The 16,108-nt window shown below is 39.3% G+C and overlaps 1 protein-coding gene across 2 annotated transcripts in view; it reads right to left on the minus strand.

Moving 5' to 3' along the window:
• SCD (stearoyl-CoA desaturase) overlaps positions 1-15,488 on the minus strand; it is a 35,895-nt gene extending 20,407 nt beyond the window's left edge. Inside the window, exons 1-2 of one of the 2 annotated variants that reach the window (XM_075610748.1) lie at positions 15,365-15,488; positions 4,089-4,344 (exon numbers count right to left, since the gene is read on the minus strand). In XM_075610748.1, coding sequence (XP_075466863.1) covers positions 4,089-4,332 — 244 coding nt within the window. In that variant the 5' untranslated portion in view covers positions 4,333-4,344; positions 15,365-15,488. Of the gene's footprint in view, positions 1-4,088; positions 4,345-7,922; positions 8,227-15,364 lie in introns of those variants that run through there. The other variant, XM_075610747.1, reaches the window with a different exon arrangement.
• Between the last annotated feature and the right edge of the window lie 620 nt (positions 15,489-16,108).

A 16,108-nucleotide genomic window follows, 5' to 3' on the forward strand; every position in this document is an offset into this window, starting at 1 on the left:
GTGGCGAGGGCATGCCCGTGACATCACATGGAGCGGTTCACCAACATTGGCTGAACCGCACACGTGAACGGGCTATCGCACGGCAAAGACAAACAAGTTTGTCTCGCCACGCATTGGTCGCCTTGCTGCTCAACGTGCGCGCACTATGCACATTGGCCTCTATTGGTTTGGATTTGGTGCAAGAGATGTCACTCGCACCGTCCCAACCAGTATTGACGCAGCCTTAAGTAGCAGAAGAACTACATTTTGGGATATTTACTAGATAACAGCTAGTGAAACAGCAATTGGCACACACACACACACACGCGCGCATCAGGATCTACGTCTGTGTGTGTGACACACACACACACACACACACACACACACACACACACACTTAAATTCCAAGAAATGTATTGTACATACAGGGCACCGCAACCAACATTTCAGTCCACGTAGAGGGACCTTCCTCAAAACCCTGGAGGAAGGTCCCTCTAAGTGGACAAAAAGATTGGTTGCGGTGCACTGTATGTACAATACATTTCTTGGAATTTAACTGTGTGATGTCTCCTTTACTGGACCAGCATCTGGTAATTATATTTACTAGATGACAGCTATGTGAGGCTACATGCCACATTCTGTTGCAGATTGTATCTAATAACCCTGACAATTGCTACTATCCATAAACTGTGTTCTGATTGAGCAAGTTGGGAGTAAGGCCAGGGCCATGGTCAAAAAGACCGTGCTGAGCCACGCTGAGCAGATGCACTTACCCCCTGCATCTGTAATCAGCGCGGCTTTAGGAGCCGCTTCCGCATGTGCGGAGGCATGTGGAAATGCAGGAGACAGGCAAGTTTAAATTTTGCCGCTGAGGGAAGCGGAGGGCCCGTCACGTGACTGCCAAAAGCCAATGGCAGTCCGTGATGTCGGCGCCGTTACGTGGCGCACTAGCCCCGTCTCCCACCCCACAAGCGCGCACGCTGACTCATGCAGGGACACAAAAAAGCTCCTGCTTGAGCAGGAGAGCATGAGCGTCAGGGCTGCTCAGCGCTCTTCCCTTCACCATGTCCGAGGCCTAAGTCTCATTCAGCTGCAGTTTGGTCACTCTTCCTCTTGATACATGCTTTCTGCTGAGGATCTCCATTATCAGATTTTCCCATATACAGACATACCCCGCTTTAAGTACACTCACTTTAAGTACACTCGCGAGTAAGTACATATCGCCCAATAGGCAAACGGCAGCTCACGCATGCGCCTGTCATCACGTCCTGAACAGCAATACCGGCTCCTTACCTGTACCAAAGCTGTGCGCAAGCGGGGAGACTATAGAGCCTGTTACAAATGCGTTATTTACATTAGTTATGCATGTATATGACGATTGCAGTACAGTACATGCATCGATAAGTGGGAAAAGGGAGTGCTTCACTTTAAGTACATTTTCGCTTTACATACATGCTCCGGTCCCATTGCGTACGTTAATGCGGGGTATGCCTGTACACTTTTTTCCATGAGTACATGAAAGCGGAACATCTCTGGCATAACAAAACTTTCATCTCACTGAAATGTTCTCGAATGAAGCTTTCTATATCCATTGAATGGTGATAGCAGACATTGATGTTTTTATATATTCAATGAGAACTTTTTATATTTTAAATGTTTAATATATGCTAGCATAATTATTTTATAATTCAATTATGTGCAATTGCTCTCCACTTTCAAGGACTAGTCTTTCCTTTTTAGGAGCTACTGGGGTCTTTGGACTCTTACGGGTTTTCCTCATTAAGGATCTTATCAAAACATGTGTATTGTTTCCGATCAGTTTAAATTCATGTATATACACATTCTGTTAAACTTATTTCATATTCACTTTTGACTGACACACATAGGGACCAGCCTCTTTATTACGGTTTTACACCACTTATTTTAGCTTTGGCACTGATCTGTTTTTCCTTTGCTCTAGGTGGCTCTCCATATATAAATCTACAAGTCATGTCTTAAAAAAAAAAAAAAAAAAACACTTTACTTTTCCCTATTATTTATACTTGATAGCCACAAACCCCAAATGTAAAATGTTGACCATAATTTAAAAAAAAAAAAAAAAGGGGCGCTCATGTGTATATGAATATACTGGAAAGGCCCTTTTATGTCAAGAAGATCCAAAGGCTTGCACTGTTATAATACAGATTTTTCCCTATTTTACAAATGAAGGCAACAAAACTGGCTACAAGAAATATTTGGGGAGGAGGGGTGAAACAATGTGAACATAAGATTTGAAATATGGACCCAAAGAAAATAGAAACAGGCTGATAAAACAACTTATTTCGTTATTTTAGACTCTACGTGGAACTGCTCCTTTTTAGCATTAGAACTTGAAACCGCAAATCTATTAAAACCCAGGATAATGCATCATATTAGCGGAATATATATTTTACTATCTGAGTGTTTGTCTATGACCTTTCCATCGGTGGAGTGATTGGTAAATCATGTTACTATATAGTGCTGTAGTAACTCATGATTTATTGATATCTTCATTATCTTGTTCTTCTAGGTGATACAGTGCCTCTTGCAAGGAACATGATATGTGTATATGCTCCGGATTCACACAGTGTAAAATTGAATGATTCAAAAAGAATAAATCAACAATGAAAGATCATACTTTCAACATGGACTTAAGAATTATTTGCTAAAACGCCTTTGCAACCAAAGAGGCCTCCAATATGTGCAAATCCGCAAAAAAAAAAAAAAAAAAAAAATTTGTAAAAATTCATGCATTTGATCCTGATCTCATAACAGGTATTGGATTCAAATGTAACTCCTTGGCAGTGAGGCAGTTAACTGGTACTGCAACACTACACCACTATGTGAACATAAAAACAATCACGCATATTGCAAATATTCTTTTTCACTATGCAAGAAAAAAAACAAAATCGTACCGATTTCACCATTTTTTTTTATAACTGCATAATTTAGGCAAAACTAATTTTCCTGTTAGCAGGAGGCCTCAATATCCCATTTTGCTTTGCTCTGCAATTTCTGCTTTCCTCATCTTGGCTGGCATTTTTATGATATCAGCTCCTCTGAACGCTGTATGCACATGTAACTACATGCTGATAATGCCGATAACAGCGTTTAAAAGGGACAAAGTGATTGAACACTTTCAGTGCTGATCCAAGGACTTCATAGGAGAATAACCTAATACTTTATGAAAACAAAGAACAATGTGTGTATAAAGCAAAACAGAACAGGCACTCCTATGTTCAAAATAGTGAGATTAGCCAATAAATCTCCCTATTTTGAACATAGCAGTGCTTGTCCCGTTTTGCTTTTTGTGTACTTTTTGGACGGTTTACACCCTCTCTTTACCCTTATTGCATTTTGTTTGCGAGTCCCCTTTTTCTATTATCTATATATCTCATCACTTTAAAATCGCTGAGTACAGTAATTACCCTGCAATAAAAAGGAGGTTACTATCTGAAAAGATAACCATTTATATCTTTTCAGATAGTAACCTCCTTATTGCAGGGTAATTACTGTACTCAGTGTCTTTAAAACTGAAAAAATGTCTTTAAAAAAACAAAAACGTCCTGCTAGAGAAGGGGTTACCAAGTTCAGCCCTCAAGGGCCACAAACCGGTTAGGTTTTCAGGATATCCGTGCTGAAGCGGGGATATCCTGAAAACCTAACCGGTTTGTGGCCCTTGAGGGCTGATGTTGGCCCCCCCCCTGTTCTAGAAGTACTATATGTCAAATGTGCTCTGACAATTTTATTGTGAGCTACAGTAATATGGAGGGTCAACAAATTACTATTGGTTGCAAGATAAGGACAGACAAGCCAATGTAATCCTCTGAGCGCTTTAATTAAATAAGAGTTGGTCCATATCCACCTTAAAATCAAAGAAACTCAGTAGTTTAAACAGATGAAGTTCCTATTCCAGAAGAGAAGTACAGTTTTCCCAGAGAAGATACAATTAAAAAAAGAAATACATATAACTAAGAAATAAATCATTTGAAGATCTAAAAATACTAAGCTATTTCTTTGTACTGTATAGAATCCCTTCAATCAATACACAAAGAATTGGATACAAGTGTTGTGATGTCAGCTTTTCTTACCCCAAGCCATAGTGGTGAACATTGTAGACGGTAACAGCCACAGCCCATACAATGCTCCTCCATGAAGCAAAAACATCAGGATCACGTTTCTCCATACTATTATCCTGGGAGGCTTGGGCCCTTCCTTCTCACTGTATGTGTTATCAAAAATGTCATCAGTCATTGCTCTCTCTGGTCCAATCTCCGATTTTGCAGGGGCAGTTTCCACACATGACCCCAAAGTCTGACTCCCCCTGTAGGTCATTTCAAAAACAGCCTGAAGATTGGGGACAGGTGAAGAATACAATATAAATTAACAACAAGGGAAGATAAATGGAGATGAAGACCTAGTTTAAGTACAGTACGTGGCCGAGAGGCACATGCTCTCACAGGCAGTGTGTAAATGGCCCAAGTAGGAATTGAACACACAAGTTTAAAAACCAAACACTATTATATTTTCTAATAATACATCAACAAAAGCAAAACAGGGTAGAAGTTTAAAAAACAAACAAAACAAAACCACACAAATAACAAAATTTGATGCAATAAACATGTTGATTTTTGGCCTGAAGGAACCTCTCAAGAATGGCTGGATTTGTGTATTTACATTTCTGATTTACTTTATTGTGCTGCTAGTCAGAGCTTTTTTGATATTCTAATAAATGGGAAACTCCAGTCCTCAAGGGCCACAGACAGGTCAGGTATTCAAGATACCCCTGCTTCAGCACAGATGGCTCAATTAGTGGCTGCCATGACAGCCATCTGTGCTGAAGCAGGGATATCCTGAAATCCTGACCTGTTGGTGACCATTAAAGACTGGAGTTTGCCACCCTTATAATACATCAATACACAAAGAAGACACCTGCACAGTTTCAAAGACTCTGTGCACACTATTACATCTATCACAACCTATTCTGAATCTACAAATTGCTTTTGTTACAAAGTGTAATTATAGACCATCCAAACGCTTTAGAATTATTGTTCAGTCACCTTTGGGGTGGAATAATGCGAGCACATACCTAGCAAACTGTGCTGAACAGAAGTCTTGAAAGCAAAGGAGGCAGACTACAGTAAGTAACCAAGTATTGATAACTGGATAGAATGGGGCACAGTTTAATAAGCCCTAGGTGACAGAGTGCAGGTGCAATAGACACACTAACTTTGTTTCAAGTCCAATGTCATAACACCTCGCCTGCATAATATACTGTCAAACATAAAAATGAACAAATACGATATATGGGGTGGCCAACTCCACTCCTCAAGGGCTACCAAACTGGTCAGGTTTTCAGGATATCCCCGCTTCAACACAGGTTACAGTCGAGGACTGAGCCACCTGTGCTGAAGCAGGGATATCCTGAAAATCTGACGGGGAGGGGGGCACCTTGAGGACTGGAATTGGCCACCGCTGTACTAGATCTTACTTGAAAACATGACCTTGGTGCAATATTGGCAGTGACTTATTCAAAGCAGAGAAGTATGTCACAGAAGAAATGAAACTGTTTGTTGACTATTTGACATGAGTTGCTAGGCATATAGAAAAATGAATTAATTACAATGCAGCCGGCTTATGGACTTGACATGTGCTGGAATTCTCGTATTCAATACAAATTATGCTCATAAGTGTTGGTCATTAAAAAAAAAGTTGCATATCATATAGAGTTTAAAGCTGCAGTTCGTGCAATATCCTGCATGTGTGTTTTTTTTTTTAAATAAATCAGTTCTGTAGTAAGAAAAATTATTTTAGCATTTTCTGTTTTAAAAAAAAAACTACTTTGAAAGTCCAATTTTCTTGTATTCTATTTTAACAAGCATGCTTGTTCCTATAGCAACGATTTACATTTCCAATATTTAAAGATGTCGCCAAACTTTGCCAATCAATAGACTTAGAACGAATTGACCGTCAAGCTATGCAGTTTTTTTGGTAAGTAGAGATTGCACAACAAACTATTGAAGTAAAAAAAAAAAAAAACACGGGAGCCTGAACTGCAGCTTTAAATGCACAAAATGTGTTTGACACCTTTTACTGGTGGTTATTTGCAGTAAAGCTGCAGAATTGTTTAGCAATGCAACCGAACAGAGAATTGTTGGGAGAGTTAGACTGTGCTACATATACTTGTGATGCAATATGGTGATAGCACTTATCCAACACATTTATGATTCATATTTAAACCCAGGAGACCAACTCCATGCAGTGCAAAAACATATGCCTCTGAATAAACAATACGTATAGCTCTGGAGGTCATGCCTGAGGAAAAACTGCAGTGATCAGGATTATCTGACAGACTTTAGTATTGAAACTTTTACAATGGCAGTCATTTTTAAGAGTTGCAGGAGTTTTGTTATTCCATTAAAAAAAAAAAAAAAAAAAAACCACTTTGGAAAAATGTCAAAGAAAATTGGTCTAAATAAGTATGAAAAAAAGGGGAAAATAAATAAAGGCAATTTGTTTGAAGAAGAAAAAAAATGACTAACTTAAGTGTGACTGCACATTAACCCTTACTGTACCAACAGAGGATATACTGGTATCAATTTTATATCATAACCAACCCATAGCTAGATGAACAGACAAGCATTATAGCATGTGTTGGCTGTATTCCTTGCTCTTTTAAATAATATGATTGCTGAGGGAAAACCTAAAACTATTAACATATTTGCAAAGCTGCAGAAGGGATTGTTGTACCCACACAAGTCAAGCTGTAAGAACCAAAGTGGACTGAAATCAACAATGACATTTTAATAGGAGTAATTCTGATCTCCACCAGACTCCATGGATGTCTATGCAGTCAGGTAGGCGAAGATTATGAGTGGTACTCACTTCAGATGATGTTTGATATGTAATAATCATGGGTATAGACGATGCAGTATAACAATTACCAGAAATGTAGAAATTATTGCAACACAGCAATGACAGGATTTAAGTGACATTACATGAACAAAGGCCTGCTTGATTCAAATGGAGCTTTACGGCAAAAAAACATCATGGTCTCCAGATGAATTACATACACACGAAGCACAGCCAGACTTGCATAGGGGAGATAGCCAATGATTGCAAAGCAGGACTGTATTGAAATGTATTACATTCATCTAACCATTTAAAATATATAACTATTTATTGCAAAACTTATACAAATGATAGCAGTCTAGAGATGGCAGAATAGAAATAAAAAAAAAAGAAGAAAAAAAAAAAAAAAAAAAAAACACCACCATGGATTTGCTTGTCATGGCAAAAAGGCCTATATGGGCACAATATAGAGAAATACGTATAGTATTTTATACTGCCACTCGGTTCCCTTATACGACACAAACGCTTGTTCCAAAAAGGCCTTTGCCAAGCTAAATATTCTCCATGTTTAATCAACATCCATTCATAAAATTCACAGGACAGGCTGCCGCTTCTGATAATGTAAATATATGGTATGATATCGTCATCTATAGGACTTACATACAATGTAACCAGAATTCTACATTAAATACAAAAAAAAGGCCCATTAATACTACGTACATATTTTCTAAACGATTGCATTGATGCGATGCTATTTCCTCTCTGCTCTTCACCTGCACATTGCAGTCACTGTTAGATCACGTGATTGTTGTTACATAATCATCGCCATAAAAACACCACCATAATAACACCACCACCACCATATAATATGAGAAATCTGCCAGTAATCACGATGTTTCCCGCTGGGTGAAAGAAACGTCACCTGCCAAAATACTGCACAATAATGATGATGCAAACATTCTGCTAAAGGCAACGAAAGCAGCCGCAGCCGCTATACCGTGTGTGTCCTGCGTATGTGCAGATCTATCTATATATATATATATATATCTATATATATACCGCAGCAGCCGTACCTTGTGTGTCCTGGTGCAGATCCCTGTGCAGCGGCGGGCGGCTGTGCGGGATTATATCTCACAGGTATAAACGTCTGTCTGCGCAGTGCGAGCCTCGGACTCCTCAGACGTGCGCTGTCCCGCTGGTAATGCCCGGGCTGTTGTGAAACACAGGCCGGGGCTGCGGGTTAGGGCGGCTGCGGGTGGGAGTACGGGTGAGAGTCTATGAGCAGCCTTGCGCATCACCCGGAGAACGCGGCTCGCCTGCTGATGGTCATGGGACTGTAATGACAATGATGCCTGTACATTTATTCCAGTAAGAGCGGCGCGTTCCTATTGGCTCAGAGGAATTTGGTGCCACATGCTCCAGCCCGTATGATTGGCCGCCAGCAATCTGCTGACTGCAACGGCTACTCTGTAGCGCTCCTCTGCACGCAGCGCGCATGCGCACTGCCTCTTCGCGGTTAGCGCTGGCCTGTAGCCTGGGGTACGTATTTCTTTCCCCCTCACTGCTGAATGGGAAGCAATTCAAACCCGCTGCGCTTATCTGTCAGTCAGTGACCTACAGTTACCTATAAGGAAAGTGGGTCATGACTCATGTCATGACAGAGGGACTGGTCACAAGTCTCCTGATCCACTCACTTGCAATATCCGTATTCTGCATGGGAAAGGACTTGCAATATTCCCAGTTTACAGTGAAATAATAATGAATACTGGAAACAACATGGTCATTTTTCAACTGGTGCAGATCTGACCAGCCCTTAAACTGCACGCACTGCCATATTATATATATATATACATACATATATATATATATATATAGATATATATATATATAGATATAGATATCTATATCTATATCTATATATCTATATCTATATATATATATATATACACACACATACATGTATTGTATGTCTTTATTTATATAGCGCCTTAAATGTACATAGCGCTTCACAGTAGTAATACATATCATATAAATAACAAATAATATAAATAACATCATGGGAATAAGTGCTTCAGACATACTGTAAAAGTAACATTAAGGAAGGAGTCCCTGCTCCGAGGAGCTTACAATCTAATTGGTAGGTAGGGAGAACGTACAGATACATACATATATACATACATACATATATATATACATACATACATATATATATACATACATATATATATATATATATATATATATATATATATATATATATATATACATATATATATATATACATATATATATATATATATATATATATATACATATATATATATATATACATATATATATACATATATATATATATACATACATACAGTAGGGCCCCGCTCATCCGGCGGGTTCCGTTCCAAGCCGCCGCCGTAAAGCAGGGCCCTACTGTACTGTATTGTACCTTTGAAAACAGAAATGCAGAGCTGTAAACCGACTGTCTCGCTGACAAATGGCATCTGACAAGGAATTGTGCACGCGCTAAAACTTCTGCTTAGTGACAGCCGGATACTCAGCTGCTGAGCGCGTCATGCCGAAAATCGCAGGAAAAACAGAACAAGCGCCAAACCTAATGAATATGGGTATACATTGGGAAATGCTGTATGAGCGGAACGCCGTAAAGCAGGGCGTGTGTGTGTGTGTGTGTGTGTGTACTGTAAATATTCCTGTATATTCATTTGCATGTCTTAGACAGGTCTGCAACCCTGTCTTTCACCATTATCACCGAGCACACAGCACTTCCACTGCAGCAAGGGATTCTGGGAAATGACATGCAAATGAGCACACAGTGCCACCTTTTATCTCATGCTCACATTACATGAGCAACCCTTAACCAATGCATGCTGCTTTAAACACAGCTTTAAGCAAGGGCTTGGGAGATGCAAAGCCATTAAACCCACTCACAGACATGTTTCAACCTTGATGGGTATCATCAGTGTGAGGTTGGTTGCTGGCATTTGTTCAAATGAGATAAGAGTCGGTAATCACCACACTTATTAAGGTTATGATGGGTAAAAAAAAGTGACTAAAACCCTCCACAGTAAAGCATAAAGCAACTGTAAATATTCCTGTATATTCATTTGCATGTCTTAGACAGGTCTGCAACCCTGTCTTTCACCATTATCAACAGACCGGAGAGAAAGAACCTAGTAAGGGCACTCTAAACACATAGGTAGTATGGTGAACACTTTAAAACATACACTTTATTCAAATAATTTAAAATAATGGGTGATAAAATAAGAATTAAACGTTTAGATCCTTCATATGAACACTGAATGTAGTGTTCTGGATCAATGAATGCTGACTGCAGATATCCTCTATTAATGTATGTTGCAGTTCGGACCAGTGAGTATGGTGAGTCACTGTCCAAATGAACCAAAGCACCCTAAATGTCACTGCTGTAACAGTATGTGTCAGTATAAACAATCCCTAATACGCAGAATATACAGCACTCTAGTATACATAAGGAACCCTTGCCAGGTTTGCCACAAAACAGTGAGGTAGTGTGACTGGCTGAATGAATGGGATCCTGGCTAATAATATAGCTAGTACAGAGCTAGGAATACTGTAGATAGATGATAGAATATAGGGTTTGTATATAATCAGCTCAATATCACTGGCTATGAATATAACCCTAGGAGAAGTGATTATGAGTCTAGGGAGCAAAACAATAAGTCCCTAACCACAATGTGGGTATAACATACTAGGTTCTTTCTCTCCGGTCTGTTGTTATATGCACTAACCTAGGGAGCACAGACATACATTTAGACAGCTGCGGGGGTTCCCTCTTTTGTTATCCATTTCACCATTATCACCCAGTACACAGCACTTCCACTGCAGCAAGGGATTCTGGGAAATGACATGCAAAAAAGTGACTAAAACCCTCCACAGTAAAGCAGCATGCATTGGCTAAGGGTTGCTCATGTAATGTGAGCATGAGATAAAAGGTGGCACTGTGTGCTCATTTGCATGTCATTTCCCAGAATCCCTTGCTGGAGTAGAAGTGCTGTGTGATAATAGTGAAAGACAGGGTTGCAGACCTGTCTAAGATATGCAAATGAATATACAGGAATATTTACAGTTGCTTTATGCTTTACTGTGGAGGGTTTTAGTCACTTTTTTTACCCACCATAACCTTAATAAGTATATATATATATATATATATATATATATATATAGATATATATCTATATATCTATATACCTTAATAAGTATATAGATATATATATATCAAAAAAGAGAAAAAAGTGTCCCATATAGCACTCAAGTATACTCCACTATAATATAAACATATACATTTTCTAACATTTATATGTTTATACTATATTGGAGTATACTTGAGTGCTATATGGGACACTTTTTTCTCTTTTTTGTTTCCACATAATTTTGTTCCAAGCACTGTTAGTGGCTGTTATATATGAGCTTACTCACTAACTATAGTACTCTTGCCCATTCAATCTGTAGAAGGCATCTGTCCTGTGTGTGTGTGTGTGTATATATATATATACAGTATATGAATCTATTATATATGACAAAAAATTGCCGCACACACTGGATTAGCAACGCTCAATAGAGAGTTGCGTGGTCCACGTTAAAGTGTGGTAACAAAAGAAGGGTAAGATCAAAGTACCAGCGACAACACGGGGGGGGGGTAATGTATGTATGTATATATGTATGTATTTATTTATATAGCGCCATTAATGTACATAGCGCTTCACAGTAGTAATACACACGACAATCATATAAATAACAAATAATCTAAATAACACATAATGGGAAGAAGTGCTTCAGACTTAAAAGTTACATTTAGCAAAAGGAGTCCCTGCTCCGAAGAGCTTACAATCTAATCTAATGCAAAAATAGGATGTATTGATCCATCAGGCACACATCCCAACGTTTCGATTCCCAGGGGGATCTTCCTCAGGGGTTAAAATATATATATAATTTTAGAGCTGTAACATATTCACTGCCCCGCTATTGCTTTTTACAATCATTTTATTCCTGTTGGTTTTCATTATTGTTGTCTTTTAGTGTGTGGGCGATGTAAAGAAGACTGCAAAACGGTGGCCAAAATATGATTTATTAAATGAGAAACTCCAACGTTACAAATTGACAGCAGAGAGACTGATAAGTGAGACCTTTCTTGTTCCCCTGGTCCTTGGCATGGGAGCAGGGCTGCTGCCGACGGAAGAGCTGGGACAAGGGTCCCGGGCCCAGTGGCACAGAGGGGTCCGGCCGATGCCAAACCTTCCCCAGTGCACCCGGCCCGTGCCGGAAGCTAGTCCCAACTTCCTTATCAGGCTGCGGAGCCCCAGCTCCCTTCCGCCACCGGGCCTTCATGAGCGGAGCCCCAACCCCAGATAAAATTACGAGAGGGGGTGGGGACAGAGAGAGGGGGCTAAGCGAGTGAAAGAAGGGGGGTTGGAGATAGCGGGGGAGCAGAGTGAGGTGGCACTCATGGTGGCGGCGTTGCTACGTGCGAGCGCTTATCCGGGAACTCTGTGTTCCTATTGTAGATCCTCAAGTGCCCGCTGCCCCTAGCGGCGATGTAGCGCGTGGATGCTGCCACATTTTGGGCAGACAATAACATTTGTGATTTCGGGCTGCAGTCGCGTGACGTCAGCGTCGCGTGAGCTGGTTCAGCCAATTTGGGCGAACCATCTCCGTGACGCGTTCGCCACGCCCCTGATCGCCTCCCTAATCTCCTGCAGCCAAGTGCACATATCGCTGGGGCTGCAGGAGTGCGCGCGGGGGGGCGTGCACGGTAGCACGCGTCTGCGCCGCCACCATGAGCGCAGCCTTAAGACAGGGTGGGCAAAGTGAGTGAGAGGGGGGACGGTGAGAGAAGTGAAGCAGATGGGGGAGTGTGAGAGAGTGGGGACTTGCAGGGTTGCTGAAACGGGGGGCAGGTGAAGACTAGTCCTGGGGAAGCTGTCCGAGGCCCTGCATGAGAAGATGCTCTACTTGTACAGTGAAATGTATGTTGCTGGTTTCCAATAGTAAGAGATAAATGCGCTATGTTCTTTTACATGGGAGTTTGTACTCACAGTTTTCAGTTGTATATCCCTGATTTTATATTTATGATTAGATGACCTTGGTTTTATTTATATGTCTAATAGTTAGACGTGCATGAGTAACCCTCATTTTATAGAAATGGTGCAGAGAGTTGTATGTTCCTTATTTTATATAGATATCGGGTCAGATGCATGTTTTTTTATGATAATCATGTGCATTATGTTGATATAAATTGATATCACGGTCAGAAGAGCATGACCCTGATTTTATATAGATAGTATTGAGAGGTTTGTGTTTCAGTTTTTTATTTAGATATTAGCTAGACGTGCATGTTTCTGATTTTATATCGATACTAATCAAGGGTTCAGATTGGGGTGAAAGTTGATCCTGATTTTAAATAGATATTGGTCAGAAGTGTGTGTTCGTAATTTGTATGGTGGGGATAGAAAAATGGAATTATATTTGTAATAATTTTTTATACCCCACCCCTTCATCTTTATAAACTCTTAAAATGCACTTTTGTTTTGCTTCTCTGCATTTGAATGGTGCTGTGTACAGCAACTGTTGACATCAAATTATTTCAACCTTCACATGCCCACAAATATCTAAAAACCCTCCAGCAAAAAGCAGGTTTTTTCAATATCATGCAGTTTGGTGGTGGGGAGTTTATACTGTGGGTATGAAGTTCAGATTTAGATTCTCTTATCAATGAGATAAGCATTGCATCATCAGTTTCATAGACCTACTCAATTTCCAGGGGTTGAATAAACTTGACGGTAGTTCAAAGTTTGACTCACTGTATTGGTCCTGTGATATCTTTTAATGGACCAGCATGAGAGTTCAGAGATTAAATGATAACGTACAGAGTTTCAAAACCTCACAAGCCTCTTTTTCAAGTCTACCGTGAGGTTACTATGAAAGCTATTGACTGTACCCTTGAAGAAGTGATCTGTGAGTTTTCTAAAGTTTTGTACGCCATATTTTTAACTGCCATGGTGGTTCAATTAAAAGGTACTCAAGTCTAACCTATAACAAATCTTTGGTTTCTTTTAAAATGTTGGCATCATACTTAAATGTGTATTAAACCTTTTAGTATAATCAATTTTGTATGTGGCATTTCCCGGCTTTATCAGACATATTGAATTAAAAAAGGTGGCAAGTTGAGTGTTCGCTAAGCTTTCTACAGGTGGCATGAGGATTTTGAAATTGGAGTGCAAATATTTGGTTTAATAATCTGTCGAGATAAATTGTGTCGATGAAAAGTAAATTGTAATGTCCACATCCAAGGCTGATTGAGCAAAGAAAACTGGCTATTATTGAGGGAGCAATTGAACTAGTTGTTCTTAGATAACCGTTACAGGACAGGGGGAGGAATTCTTGTCTTACTAGTATAATGAGAGTATCTAAAAAGGATAAGACATCCCTAGAAAGTTAAAGAATTAAAATAAACTACAGGGATACTATTCTGCATTATGTATAACTAGCACAAGACAACAACGTTTTAATTTCAATTTTAAAAGTTCTTAAGAGCAAGATTCCTGGAAATACTTTATGGAATTTTCTCTATAATGTATACATGTATATCTTTATTTATATAGCGCCATTAATGTGCATAGCGCTTCAAAGCAGTAAAACACCTGACAATCATATAAATAACAAGTAATACAAATAACACATAATGGGAAGAAGTGCTTCAGACATAAAAGTAACATTTAGGAAAAAGAAAAATGACCCACTAGCATGGCATTGTACTGGTTTAAACCCATTTTATGGGTACTTTGGCTTGATACTCTGGTCCATAATTACCAAGTGCTACTCTGAGACACTTTCCATGCTGGCAGAGAATTCACGTCCCGATAATGTAAATGGGCCATAAAGGGCCATGTTTACTAAGTGGTGTTACTCCACAAGACACCTTTGAAAGGGCCATAGAAGGGCCATATTTACTAAGCCATGCTGGTAGAGGTGCTATGGAGTAATACTGCTAAGTAAATTTGCCCACTCTCTTTCATTTTTTTCATCTGCAGAATTAGATTATATGAAAATTGAAGCCTTCACTCTTAAATGTATCATCGTTCAGCCTGGTCATATTTCAGAATTTACACTGTCATCCTTCTAATAGTATAACGTTTTCTGCACGGTAGACACTGATTAAGGTGCACATAGTTATCACAATAGACATCACACTTCCCTAACCAACATGTTCATATGACCTTTTAAGAAAGGTAAAAACATTTATTTTCAACCACAAAATGGTAGAACAAATATTTCACATTCGTATGTTTTTACCTACAGTAGTTTATAATAGGTGCGAAAAAGAAACTCTATTTCACTCGGGTTTATTTTTTATGTGTCCATTGTAGTTAAAAGCATGTAAGTTTTATATAGATGCTAAACAAATGATACAGAATAATACATACAAAAAGAACTCGAGCTTCAAAGGAACAGCCTGTCTACTTACCAGGAAGATGTCAAGCAGAAGTAATCAGTGCAGTACCAGGGAGTTTAGAATAAACGAAGCATCACCTCAGAGCCAGTCTAACAGAAGCAGTGTCCACATCCCACCCTTATATATATACCAGAGCCCTTGTCTGAATGTGACCTGTTATTTGGAAGCCCAGCCTCCTGGGAGGATTCCTGGACCTCAACCTGACCCTCATACTGATAAGAAAGGTTAAAAGAAGACAAGACATTACAGGCACGCTTATACTGAGCAGAAATGACCTTTGCCTAAGCCATTAAATGTGAGGATGAGCAAAAGATCCACAGTAACCATTTTCTCTTTACTGGGTTTCTGTTCAACCGCAATACCTTCTAACCCATACTAATCGTGAATGAGAAAATCTACCCCTGCACACAATACATATTGCTAAATAGGTGAGGGGTTGAATACATAAGCGGCAGCACTGGAAAGGGGGGGAGATGGGGGGGGGGGGGGGGGGGCGTTACACAGACTTTTGTAGTGATTATCATGATGTAATTACAGAGTTTATTCTTCATAGCATGCGTTACTTTAAGGAGTTCGCGTTTGTGAAATACAGATACACTTTAAAAAAATAAAATTATATATATATATATCCATAAACATACTATATATATATATATATATATATATATAGATATATAGATATATAGATATATAGATAGATAGCTATACAACTCTCTCTCTCTATATATAAAATGATATAAATATATAATAATAAAA

Source organism: Ascaphus truei, chromosome 8, assembly GCF_040206685.1.
Source record: "Ascaphus truei isolate aAscTru1 chromosome 8, aAscTru1.hap1, whole genome shotgun sequence".
Classification (NCBI taxonomy): Eukaryota; Metazoa; Chordata; class Amphibia; order Anura; family Ascaphidae; genus Ascaphus; species Ascaphus truei.